This window comes from Megalobrama amblycephala, linkage group LG21 (assembly GCF_018812025.1).
Source record: "Megalobrama amblycephala isolate DHTTF-2021 linkage group LG21, ASM1881202v1, whole genome shotgun sequence".
NCBI lineage: Eukaryota > Metazoa > Chordata > Actinopteri > Cypriniformes > Xenocyprididae > Megalobrama > Megalobrama amblycephala.
The window spans coordinates 31,525,988-31,539,969 of record NC_063064.1 but is presented as its reverse complement, the minus strand read 5'-3'; the positions used below and the strand labels follow the sequence as shown (position 1 = coordinate 31,539,969).

General features: G+C 35.8%; 1 protein-coding gene across 1 annotated transcript in view; it reads left to right on the top strand.

Annotated features, from left to right (window-relative positions):
- ldb1b (LIM-domain binding 1b) overlaps positions 1–13,885 on the top strand; it is a 36,543-nt gene extending 22,658 nt beyond the window's left edge. The window contains exons 5-14 of the mRNA XM_048172373.1: positions 3,786–3,888; positions 5,284–5,328; positions 6,039–6,114; positions 7,046–7,148; positions 7,357–7,529; positions 7,602–7,724; positions 7,805–7,888; positions 8,100–8,223; positions 8,294–8,442; positions 11,979–13,885. Coding sequence (XP_048028330.1) covers positions 3,786–3,888; positions 5,284–5,328; positions 6,039–6,114; positions 7,046–7,148; positions 7,357–7,529; positions 7,602–7,724; positions 7,805–7,888; positions 8,100–8,223; positions 8,294–8,442; positions 11,979–12,209 — 1,211 coding nt within the window. The 3' untranslated portion in view covers positions 12,210–13,885. The remainder of the gene's footprint in view (positions 1–3,785; positions 3,889–5,283; positions 5,329–6,038; positions 6,115–7,045; positions 7,149–7,356; positions 7,530–7,601; positions 7,725–7,804; positions 7,889–8,099; positions 8,224–8,293; positions 8,443–11,978) is intronic.
- The last annotated feature ends 97 nt before the right edge of the window (positions 13,886–13,982 follow it).

Sequence of the window (13,982 nt, the reverse complement as noted above, 5' to 3'; positions counted from 1 at the left end):
CTTTTTTAGTCAAGACATAATTATTTGTTTAGTGCTTTTCACATAGACACTTCAAAGCACATTTACAGATATATATATATATATATATATATATATATATATATATATATATATATATATATATATATATATATATAGAATTTAAGCTCAAATATGTGCACAATAGACTCAGAATCCAGTAGTTGTTGTTTGCCGTGTTTATGAATGTTACTCTGAAATGATTGTTTGTATAAATCAATTAGAGACTGTCTTCCTGTGCCGCTCGACCCTCCATTTTACGACGCGCCCGTGACGTTGACAGCTCTCAGATTTATTTGCGAGACACGTCAAGCGGTCATTATGAGGCGGAGCTGTTCCCGCGACAACAGGGGTCGTGACCTCATTGTGGCTGAATGCATCGTGTTATAGATGTGTTTAATTGGCGAGATGGAGGGGGTGAGGGGTGTGGCTGACCTTCGCCCCCTCGCTGAGTTTATGGAGGGTCTGTACTGCTCGAGTGTGAGAGACAGTCACTGTACTGACACACACACACTATACATACGCTCTTTTCACAAAAGGCATTTCAAAATCAACATCTGCGGGGTTTAGAGACACTTCTTCCCTAAAATATTATTGCTTTCTATGTGAATATATATTTATTCCTGTGATCAAAGCTGAATTTTCAGCATCATTACTCCAGTCTTCAGTGTCACATGATCCTTCAGAAATCATTCTAATATGCTGATAAATGTTATGTCGTTAACCCTCTGGAGTCTGAGGCTGATTTTGGGCCCTGGAGAAGTTTTGACATGCTCTGACATTTGTGCTTTTATCAGTTGGTTATAAACATATTAATGACAAAAGTGTCATTACACTGTATTCAGCACAAACTAGGCTACCATAATATGTGAGGAACATGTATGTACATGTTTGTGTTTTTAAAGGAATAATGTTTATGCGTGGTTATTGAAAAAAAAAAAAAAAAAAGTAACTGAAACAATACCTCAAAATGCATACTAAATGTTTTTTCACAAGACTTTTGAGAATTGTATATTTTAGTGTAGAGTTTTTGCTTCAAAATGATGTGGAAATGATCCTCCCTACTCTGACACATAAAACATTGTATTGATTTTAAATTTCTAAGACACTTTTTGTTTAGCTAGGCCATATGCGAAGAGGTGTGACTCTTCATGAATAATGAAGTGATTTACACCTGGGGAGATTAAGACCCTGCCCCTAATGAGCCGCATAATGAGCCATTCAGTCAGGAATGTGACTGAGTCAACTAAGAAAATCCAAAGACAAGACATATCATTGTTTTTTTTCTTTTTTATTTAAAATAAAGTTAACAATATAATCCACATATAAACTAGGGTCAAAGGCACATTTTGTGTATACAGGCAAATAAAGGTAAGGTTTATAAAAAAAGCCCACTTTTACACCCTATACATAACCTGCTTGATCACATATAGATAATCTTTTTAAAAATTTTTAAAATACGTTTCGTCTGCTCACCAAGGGTACATTTATTTAATTAAAAATACAGTAAAAACAGGAATATTGTGAAATATTATTCCAATTTAAAATAACTGTGTACTATTTAAATATATTTCACAAAGTCATTTATTCTTGTGATGTCAAAGCTGAATATTCACCATCATTACTCCAGTCTTCAGTGTCACATGATCCTTCAGAAATCATTCTAATATGATGATTTGCAGCTCAAGAAACATTTCTGAACAATTGTAAACAATAAATGTCTCTTGAGTAGCAAATCCTCATATTAGAATGATTTCTGAAGGATCATGTGACACTGTAGACTAAATAGTACACAGTTATTTTAAATTGGAATAATATTTCACAATATTACTGTTTTTACTGTATTTTTAATTGAATAAATGTAGCCTTGGTGAGCAGACGAAACTTCTTTTAAAAACATGAAAAATCATACCGATTTCAAACTATTGAACGGTAGTGTACATAGGCCTACCATATAGTGGGTGAACATGTACTTACTCTTTCTCATTTCCGCCTGTGTTGCTGGGTGCCCTCTTAGTGGGAATTGCAGGTGAATGTGAGAGTGATGGATCCACATTCCTAAAAAAAACAAATTGTAAAAAAAAAAAAAACCTGTTATTATTAGCATATAAGATACTACTCTCATACCATTAGCTATGCATAACGGACAGGAAAGTAACAGGTATACAAGCATGCTGTATATGTCTGTCAATTGGCCATTACCGGACAAAGTGTGCGAATGTGTAAACGTTACAGTCTGCTATATCAGTTAGCACATATAGTGGGTAAACGTGTACTTACTCTTTCTCATTATCGCCTGTGTTGCTGCGTGCCCTCTTAGTGAGAATTGCAGGTGAATGCGAGAGTGATGGATCCACATTTCTAAAACAAAACAAAAAAACTGTTATTATTAGCATATAAGATACTACTCTCATACCATTAGCTATGCATAACTGACAGGAAATTAACAGGTATACAAGCATGCTGTATATGTCTGTCAATTGGCCATTACCGGACAAAGTGTGCGAATGTGTAAACGTTACAGTCTGCTATATCAGTTAGCACATTTAGTGAATAGCAACACGTTCGCGCATTTCACAGCCAAGCATATTTTAGCACATTCACGTCTATCATAATATGCTATTCAACTGCATGCAGTTAATCGATCTAACGCGTGTATCCAACGTATCTATGCATATTAATAACAAGTCGAATATCAACAGAAAAGCATTCTATTTATAAGCATTTTTATGAGATAAAGTTATATAGATAGATGTAAATATAAGGCAAATATATATGTACGCTTATATAAAAAAACACGTCAAATAATTTAAGTATATCAACAGAAAAGCATTCTATTTATAAGCATTTTTATGAGATAAAGTTATATAGATAGGCCTAGATGTAAATATAAGGCAAATATATATGTACGCTTATATAGAAAAAACACGTAAAATAATTTAAGTAAAACTAAATCACTTACTCATCAGAAACTGTATCTTCAGCTGGATCAAGTCGCTCTTCAAAATACAGACGTTCATCGTCAGAGTCGTGTTCTTCTTCCGAGGAAAAAGTGAACTCTTCCTCACTGTCCAGGACCATCTGAAGAGCCTGCTCACCTGAGTAGCGTGCCATCTTCCAAACGCGCAGGAAAGCGAATGAATCTGATGAAACTTGATGCTTTTTAAGACGCTGTTAGGGGCGTTTACAGTTTGCATAGATCGCCTCAGCTCATTATCTTATGAATAGAGCGCTCTGCGCGTGGGCGGGCACACATTAAAGATAATTAGGTAAGACAGGAGAAACAGTACCTCTCTTTACTTTTATACTGATTACATAAAGGGAGAATATTTTTTTTAGAATTTATTTGTTTCGTTTAAAAGTAGACACTTAAAGCTTTGCAAAGACATATCTCTCATGTCCATGTAGCATGTATAAGCCGTCTATTTTAGTTACTTTTAGTGACCTTTTAGAATGATGTTTGCAGAGACGGAGATGGCAGGACAGCACACCCTGTATATTTTATTTATTTTTAAAAAGCACAAAGTTTTATTTTGATTGTGAGTGTACACAAAAAAAAGAAGACATTCTATACTTTCAATTGATATATCACTTATGTCTCTATGATAAAAAATGACGGAGTATTTTAAGTCTGTTTTGCTGCAATGTGAAAAAAAAACTGCAAAACGCGCCGGCGCGTTTTTAGACCTCAGAGTGTTAAACTCTGATGTGTTGTCGAATTATAGCTGAACGAGCTCATCTCTCTCTCTCTCTCTCTCTTCACTCAGGCTGTTCCTCCAAGTCGTTCAAGCTGTACTCCCCAAAGGAGCCCCCCAACGGAAGTGCTTTCCCCCCCTTCCACCCCGGCACCATGCTGGACAGAGACGTGGGGTGAGCTGATGTTAATCTGTTTCAAAGTCAGTCATTTTAAATCGTTAGTTCACCCAAAAATGAAAATTCTGTCATCTTCAGAACACAAATTAAGATATTTTTGATGAAATCCAAGAGACGTGTCCATATAATCAACACTTTCAAGGTCCAGAAAGGAACTAAAGACATAATTAAAACAGTCATGTGACTGCAGTGGTTCAACCTTAATGTTATGAAGAGACGAGAATACTTTTTGTGCGCAAAAACAAAACAAAAATAACCACTTTATTCAACAATCTCTTCTCGTTCCTGTCAGACTCGTACGCAGTTCAGCGCTTCCGTGTTTACGTCCGAACGCTGACTTATTATTGGTCGGCTCCTGCGTCAGCATCACACGAATGCGTCGTGATGATCACGTGAACAGCGTCGGCCAATACTGAGCCGGCATTCTAACAAAGAACCTGGAAGCGCTGCAACGAAAATAGCGTAGGAGAATGACAGGGTAGAGATGAATTTGTTATTTTTGTTTTGTTTTTGCACACAAAAAGTATTCTCGTCTCTTCATAACATTAAGGTTGAACCACTGCTGTCACATGACTGTTTTAACGATGTCTTTAGTGCCTTTCTGGACCTTGAAAGTGTTGATTATATGGACGAGTCTCTCGGATTTCATCAAAAATATCTTAATTTGTGTTCTGAAGATGAACGAAGGTCTTACAGGTGTGGAACGACATGAGGGAGAGTAATTAATGACAGAAATTACATTTTTGGGTGAACTAACGATTTAAGTCCTCATTGAATGTGTGCCGCAGCAAGTAAAAGATTCTGAGTTGAGATTGTATCATGCTTTTCTGAATCGACATATGGCATTAATTTCATTTGTGCAGGTCTTAAAAAGGTCTGAAAGCCTAAAATTAGATTTTAAACTGTCAGTCGAGGCGTATTATAAGTATATTTTTATTCGGTACTGAAATGATCACTCGTGAGGTTCAGTGGCTGTTTGGATGCTGCGTTGAGTTCCTGTGTGCACAGAAGAGCTGCATCAGCGCTTGTTTCTGTCAGATAGTGGGAGCAGGAAGTGCTCGTGTCCACAAGACTCATTGTGGTGGAAACGAGCTGTCAATCAGTATCCAGGATTGGACAGCATCCAAGAAAGTGGGTGTGGCTTCCAGTGTGGCAGGGCAGTAAAGTCTAGCGGGTGTCATATCTACTGTGGCATGCTGATAAATACAGAAAACGACTGTCTTCCTGTCTGTAATGGCGCCTACAGCCAGAGAACTGCATCTGTTCGCTTCAGCGTCTGAATGTTTGTTACAGTACGGCCTTGTGAGGGCTGTGTGGAATTTATTAAGCATGTTATGTGAACATTATGAGGTTTGACATGATCTTTCATGGCCTTCTGTCTTGTTCCTGCAGCCCGACGCCCATGTACCCCCCCACATACCTGGAGCCGGGCATCGGGTGAGGCTTTTACACATCTCTGTTTAACCCCGTAAAGCCTGACATATGAAATTATAATCCGTTATTAAATGGTTGATTGAAACTTTAGACAAAATATATATATAAAAGTGCTCTTTGTTTTGTATCATATTTGATGCTTTTATGGCTGATGGAGAAAAAACACATTAATTTAATTTAAAGGCCCAAACTGAGCAAAAATATGAAATTTGGTGCAGATGCTGATATTTAAAATGATAAAATGCATTTAAATATCAAAATCTGCCAATAATATGTTTTAGTAGGATGATATTTAAATGCTTAGTTTATGTAGTTTTAAAACATATAATGATTGAGAGATGAACAAATAAACCTGATGATCATGTTGATTTTTCTGGTAAACCTGCTTCAGTCCAGCTGAAATATTACTAACAATATCAAAGTTATTCTTACGTTTACTTGATAAAAAACAAGATTTCACAGCTGAAAGACACGAGCTGAAGTTTGTTTTATGAAGTAAAAATCTTTTAGTATAATTGTACAATCTAAACTATCAGAAGGACTTTAGGAGAGGTTTATCAGATCATTTAGATGCCTTGGAAATGTGTCAAATATGATACAGTAGAATTATAGGGTTAATGCACTTGTCGTTTTCAACCCTGTTACATTAAAACAAACAGGTGCTGTATTAGGATGTTTATTATTAAAAGCACGATGCACTCTGTCTTCCTCAGGAGACACACACCTTATGGGAATCAGACAGACTACAGGATATTTGAACTCAACAAACGGCTTCAGAACTGGACGGAGGTGAGGTGCATGTTCTGGATTTACATTTATAGCTCTGTCTAAAAGGGTTAGTTCACCTGAAAATGTAATTTCTGTCATTAATTCCTCTCCCTCATGTCGTTCCACACATGCAAGACCTTCATTCATCTTCAGAACACAAATTAAGATATTTTTGATGAAATCCGAGAGACTCGTCCATATAATCAACACTCTCAAGGTCCAGAAAGGAACTAAAGACATTGTTAAAACAGTCATGTGACTGCAGTGGTTCAACCTTAATGTTATGAAGAGACGAGAATACTTTATGTGCGCAAAAACAAAACAAAAATAACCACTTTATTCAACAATCTCTTCTCTTCTGTGTCATTCTCATTCGTTGTTTACGTCCAGCGCTTCCAGGTTCATCGTCAGAACGCCGACTCATTATTGGCCGGCTCCTGCGTCAGCATCACACGCATGTGTCACATGATCAGCTTTGGCCAATACTGAGCCGGCGTTCGGACGTAAACACGGAAGCTTCACTGTGATTACTGCGCAAGATAATGACAGAAGAGAAGAGATTGTTGAATAAAGTTGTTATTTTTGTTTTGTTTTTGCGCACAAAAAGTATTCTCGTCTCTTCATAACATTAAGGCTGAACCACTGCAGTCACATGACTGTTTTAACGATGTCTTTAGTTCCTTTCTGGACCTTGAAAGTGTTGATTATATTATATTAGTCATATATTTCATCAAAAATATCTTAATTTGTGTTCTGAAGATGACTGAAGGTTTTACGGGTGTGGAACGACATGAGGGAGAGTAATTAATGACAGAAATTACATTTTTGGGTGAACTAACCCTTTAACTACCAGCAACATTTAAAAAAAATTTAAATGCTTTTTATATGCCTGACGTAAACCCTGTAACTTTAGCGCAGAAACATCAGCTGAATGAATGTTTCTCTCTCTCAGGAGTGTGATAATCTGTGGTGGGACGCTTTCACTACTGAATTCTTTGAGGATGATGCCATGCTCACTATCACATTTTGTCTGGAGGACGGTCCGAAACGATACAGTGAGTATCACATATCAGACATTCAGACCTGATATTAACATCTCTGTGCCGCACTATAACTCAAACGTTGACACACTTTTGTTTTTGTCTCATCACAGATGTGACATTCAGTGTCATAAAAGCACTGCTCATTATGTCGTGACATTCAGTTAAAGATTTCCAAAACACTTCTTCTTTCTCTGATGGATTCATTCTTGTCTCTCTTCAGCGATCGGTCGGACGCTGATTCCTCGTTACTTCAGGAGTGTGTTTGAGGGCGGCGCTAACGAGCTCTACTACGTCCTGAAACACCCTAAAGAGTCTTTCCACAACAACTTTGTGTCTCTGGACTGCGATCAGTGTACTATGGTCACGCAGAACGGCAAACCCATGTTCACGCAGGTGTGTGTTTTGTAACGTGATGTTTAATGTAATGATTTTGTTGTGTGTGTGTAACTCTGCTGGTCTCCTCAGGTGTGTGTGGAGGGCCGTCTGTACCTGGAGTTCATGTTTGATGACATGATGAGAATAAAGACGTGGCATTTCAGCATCCGGCAGCACAGAGAACTCATTCCCCGCAGCATCCTGGCCATGCACGTGAGTTCCTCCTCCTGGATCTCGCTGTAGAATTACACGTGTTTGTTTTTATGTCTGACGACGGTGTGTTTCCGTCTCAGGCACAGGACCCGCAGATGTTGGATCAGCTGTCCAAAAACATCACCAGATGCGGCTTGTCAAACTCCACCCTCAACTACCTCAGAGTACGAACGTCTGCGTTAATCCGGATACATTTGAAAACAGTGTTTTTGTTTTCTCATCCACACTGGAAATGCTAAAATCATCTTCCTGCACGTGTTAAACGTTATAAATGTTCTCTGAGATGACAGACGTGATACAGTTCTTCTGGCTCGATCATTTTATTATTAACGTGTCATTCAGCAGATGAGTAACTTCTCTTGTTGTGTGTCTCAGTTGTGTGTAATCCTGGAGCCCATGCAGGAGCTGATGTCCAGGCACAAGACGTACAGTCTGAGTCCCCGAGACTGTCTGAAGACGTGTCTGTTCCAGAAGTGGCAGAGGATGGTCGCTCCACCAGGTGAGGAATCCTTCTTCCCGTTCTCAGATGTTCCGCTGGTGTTTGTGTAATGTGTGGCGTCTCTCCGCAGCTGAACCAGCCAGACAGGCGCCGAGTAAGCGGCGGAAGCGCAAGATGTCGGGCGGCAGCACCATGAGCGCAGGCGGCGGAACAAACAACAACAGCAACAGCAAGAAGAAGAGCCCCGCAAACAGTTTCCCGCTGTCCAGTCAGGTCCCGGTGAGTGACCAATCACATCGCTGGAGTCGCTGTCTTCTTACAACATAAACGCATGAAACATGCTTCCAACATCAAGCGGCAAAATCACAGCCATTCAAAACATAGATGAAGTTTATAAATGTGATTTTTGTATAAATATAAACATAAATATATGAATATTTAAAAATCACAGCCATTGAAAACATATTTGAAGTTAATAAATGTGATTTTGTGTGTATATACTGCTATAAATTAATATGAATATACTGTGTGTGTGTGTGTGTGTGTGTGTGTGTATATATATATATATATATATATATATATATATATATATATATATATATATATATATATATATATATATATATATATATATATATATATATATACACATACATACATACAGTACAGTCCAAAAGTTTGGAACCACTAAGATTTTTAATGTTTTTAAAAGAAGTTTCGTCTGCTCACCAAGGCTACATTTATTTAATTAAAAATACAGTAAAAAACAGTAATATTGTGAAATATTATTATATTTTTTTCTATTTGAATATATTTCACAAAGTAATTTATTCCTGTGATGCAAAGCTGAATTTTCAGCATCGTTACTCCAGTCTTCAGTGTCACATGATCCTTCAGAAATCATTCTAATATGCTGATCTGCTGCTCAAGAAACATTTAATGTGTACAATTGTACAAAATATTTGTGTACAATATTTTTTTTCAGGATTATTTGATGAATAGAAAGTTCAAAAGAACAGTGTTTATCTGAAATCTAATCTTTTGTAACATTATAAATGTCTTTACTGCCACTTTTGATTGATTTAATGCATCCTTGCTGAATAAAAGTATTCATTTCTTTAATTTCTTTTCAAAAAAATAAAAATAAAAATTCTTACTGACCCCAAACTTTTGAACGGTAGTGTATAATGCTACAGAAGCTTTGTATTTCAGATAAATGCTGTTCTTTTGAACTTTCTATTCATCAAGGAATCCTGAAAAAAAAAGTACACAACTGTTTTCAACATCGAAAATAATCATAAATGTTTTTTGAGCAGCAAATCAGCATATTAGAATGATTTCTGAAGGATCATGTGACACTGAAGACTGGAGTAATGATGCTGAAAATTCAGCTTTGCATCACAGGAATAAATTACTTTGTCAAATATATTTAAATAGTACACAGTTATTTTAAATTGTAATAATATTTCACAATATTACTGTTTTTTACTGTATTTTTAATTAAATAAATGTAGCCTTGGTGAGCAGACGAAACTTCTTTTAAAAACATTAAAAATCTTAGTGGTTCCAAACTTTTGGACTGTACTGTATGTGTGTATATATATATATATATATATATATATATGTGTATATATATATGTATATATATATATATATATATATATATATATATATATATATATATATATATATATATATATATATATATATATATGTATATGTATGTATATGTATATATATATGTATTAGGGGTGGGAATCGGAGGGTACCTCACGATACGATACGATCACGATAAATGGCTCACGATAACGATAATATCGCGAGTCAGCGATTCTGCGATAATCGATATATCGCTAGACAATCCTATAATGATACATCGCGATATTGGTCTTAATATGAAAACAAAATGCACGTGAAAAGGTTAAGTGCAGGTTAACGGATAAATCCGATCTTATATGTACATTTAATAGAATTCACGTCACCGAAAGCAAGAAATATGAGGTGCATTTTATTGACCATCAGTTAATTTCAAAATCAAAGACTGCAATAGGAGAGAGCGGCAACAGCACTGGTATAAGGTCTCATTACTTTTAATGAAGATAATTGTGTGTTATGCGTCTGCGACTTACTTTCACTTTCATATGCGGCAGTTTGCGCGTCAGCTTGCTGAAGAGATCTGCGGCGATGTGTGATGCAGTAGCGTTGTCATATCTGACTCTCACATGTTTCAGTTTTAGTATTTTGGGGAGAAGTAAAATTTATAGTTTCAACAACCAGATGCATTTAGACTGAGCATAGACAGTTTTGACTGGAATGCGTCCCAGACCATCTCCTGAAGTGGTTTGAGCGATCGGATTTAAATCCGTCTCAAATGCGTATTTAGGCATTTAGGCATTTAGACCTGGTCTTTTCACGATCGGATAGCTATCCGATCAGAGAAAATGCATGAAGTCACCAGGTGCAAACAGACCCTTTGACGTTCTTCAAGCGCTTAGATATACACGGGAGCGTTCGAAAGCAGGCGTCTATCAGAGGATCCCTAATATATGCTTTCAAATGCTCCCGTGTATATCTAAGCGCTCGGTGAAGAACGTCAAAGATGTCTACGACTGTCACATCAATGGTATAAAAGTGCGTCAAGACTTTGAACTTAAACGTGGCTGGGGCATCTATTTTACTCACACTGCTGTCCGCCATCCTGTTAATAACCTCTTTTTCTTAGGCTAGTTAACTTAAGTTCACGTTTCCCTCATTCATGTGTCGAGCACCGCCTTGAAGTAGGACGCTTTGAGCAAAGAAATCTATATATAGCGCTTTATTTTTTTTAATTAAAATATCGATATTTGGCGCAGCGATTCGATTCTCGTATCGCACAGAGAAGGATGACGATATATCGCCATATCGATATTTTGTCCCACCCCTAATATGTATATGTATATATGTGTGTGTGCGTATATATATTTATAAAATTTTAAGTATGTGAATATATAAATGTACATGAATACATATAAATAAAATATATATAGTATAAAATACATGTAAATAACATTACAAAAATATATAAAATATATTAATTATACATGCATATATTAATTGTATTAATATATATTTATAATTAAATTATATACATAAATATATTAATATATATATATACACATACATATTTATATATTCACATATTTAATATTATGTGTGTGTGTGTGTGTGTGTGTGTGTGTGTGTATATATATATTAATATATACACACACACACATAATATTAAATATGTGAATATATAAATATGTATGTGTGTGTGTGTATATATATATATATATATATATATATATATATATATATATATATATATATATATATATATATACATGAATTTAATATTTATATATTAATTAATTAAATTAATTAAACACACACACACACATATATATATATATAATTTGTGTGTGTGTGTATGTATGTATATATTTTTTTGTGATATATGTATTTTATATTATATACATTTTATTTATATGTATACATGTATATTTATATATTCATGTATTTAATGTAATTGAATATATAAATATACATGTATAAATGCGTATAAATTATATTTTATAGAATTTATATATATATTGTATATAAACAATTTATAAATAAATAAATAGGCCTATATATTTACTTGTATTTTGATATATTTGAAGTTATATATATATATATATATATATATATATATATATATATATTTTTTTTTTTTTTTTTTGGTTGTTGTTGTTGTTGTTGTTGCCGCCAACTTTGCTCCCAGAGTGCTGATGTTGTTGTTCTGTTCCTCCGCTCAGGATGTGATGGTGGTGGGTGAGCCCACGCTGATGGGCGGCGAGTTTGGAGACGAGGACGAGCGTCTGATCACGCGGCTGGAGAACACGCAGTTTGACGCCGCTAACGGTATCGACGACGAGGACAGCTTTAACAACTCGCCCGCGCTGGGCGCCAACAGCCCCTGGAACAACAAGCCTCCGTCCAGCCAGGAGGGCAAGAACGACAACCCCACCTCACAGGCGTCTCAGTGAGACTGGGGGCGGGGTGGGAGGGGGCGGAGCCAGCGGGAGTGTTGGGCATCCAATGGGAAGAAAGAGGTGCATTCATCTACCTGCAGCTGCTCTTCCTGTCGGCAGAGGACCAGAGATGAGCATCAAACAGAAACACACAGGACAGTTTAAACCGAGCGCTCGTGGTTTTGTTGGTGTCTTACGGGTCCGAAACTCCTCTGAGGAGCCTGTAGATAGTTCACATGTTTAAGTTAAGACGGAACGGAGAAATCTGACCACGTAAACCGCCAACAAGACGAACAGAGCCTGTCGAAAAACATCCAGCTCCTGTTTCACCCCAAAACCACATTCTGCATGTTGAGAATAAAACATGAAAACATCTTTATTTTTAATATTAATCATATTTTAAAAGGTTATTTTCTGTTCCCCGCAGTTATAAGGCTGTATTGCAGTAACAGAAACTATTAAATTAATTTTAAATAAGCATAAATCAAAACACTAACATGAAATATAAATACGCTTTACTTCAAGTCTTTATATATAGTGCATTATGAGATTTTAATGCATTAATTATGCCTTGTATTGCAACTCTTTTCATTGTTACGCCTTTAGAAAGTATAATGCATTGCAATGCAAATATTATGAATATCTTTATAATGCATTATGCATAAAGTCTTAAAGTAGTGTTATCATAAATAATTTTTAATTTAAATGCATATTTTTCTGTTGCTTTGCATTACAGTAATGAGAATTTGCAGGAGAAAATGTTTAATCGTCATGAAACTGCAAAAAAAATAAATAAAATAAAGTACACTAGATATTTTCTTTCAGCAAATTGTATTTTCTTATTTTGCATAATTTTGGAGTGAAATGTGAGCTGGACGTGTTCTGCTCTCAAACACAACGGACATTTGAAACATGAAGAGCGTTTCAACTCAGACACGTTTTGGAGAATTTTATCCGTGTTTTATACCAGCCTCTATTTCCCTAGAATGTTTTTATTTGGTTTCTTTTATTGTTTTTTGCCGATGTTGAAAGCTGCAAACCAAGGAGTAACAGAACCGTCAAGGTCCTTAAAGATTTCAACCCTCAGATTCTATTGGTTTGTATTATTTTTTAAAGAGAGTCATTTAGTGTGGGCTTTTGGTTCATTTTTGTGTACTTGTGCTTGTATATTTAAGGTAGTAGCAGAGTTCTGTATAACTGTATTGAGATGTATTCCTCCTTAGAGTTACATAAAGCCATTCTGATCTAATGTGTAAAAAGAGAAAAACACATCAACCTCGTCTTTCCCCCTCTTTATTATCATTTTTTAATTTGTGTAAAACTGATTAATTGAAATCAAGGGCACAGTCTGTGTTTGTTTCAGATCTGTCGCAGAAGACGCTGTTTTCTGTCTTTTGTTTGGTTCTCTCACACACATGAACGTTTCGTCTGTCGAACAACGAGACATGGTTGTTTTTCACCCAATAATTCTGACGCCTTTGAACTCGATTTTTGTACTATTTGATTTTTTTTTCTCTCTCTCTTTCTGACCAGCCGAATCAATCTGAATGAATTTAAGGTCTGCACTTGCGATTGAAACAAACCTTTAACCTTGTAGATGCCCCTGTTTGATATAACTTTGTTTTCTTAATTTCTGCCCTTGATTAAATTAATGTATGGAACCAATAAAATATGAATTTTCACTTTAAGGATTTCAGTCTCTGTGTGATTTAGTTATAAAATGCAGTTTAAATCTGATGTTTGTAGTTGAAATGTTAACTATAAAACTACAAAAAATCACCTCCTCAT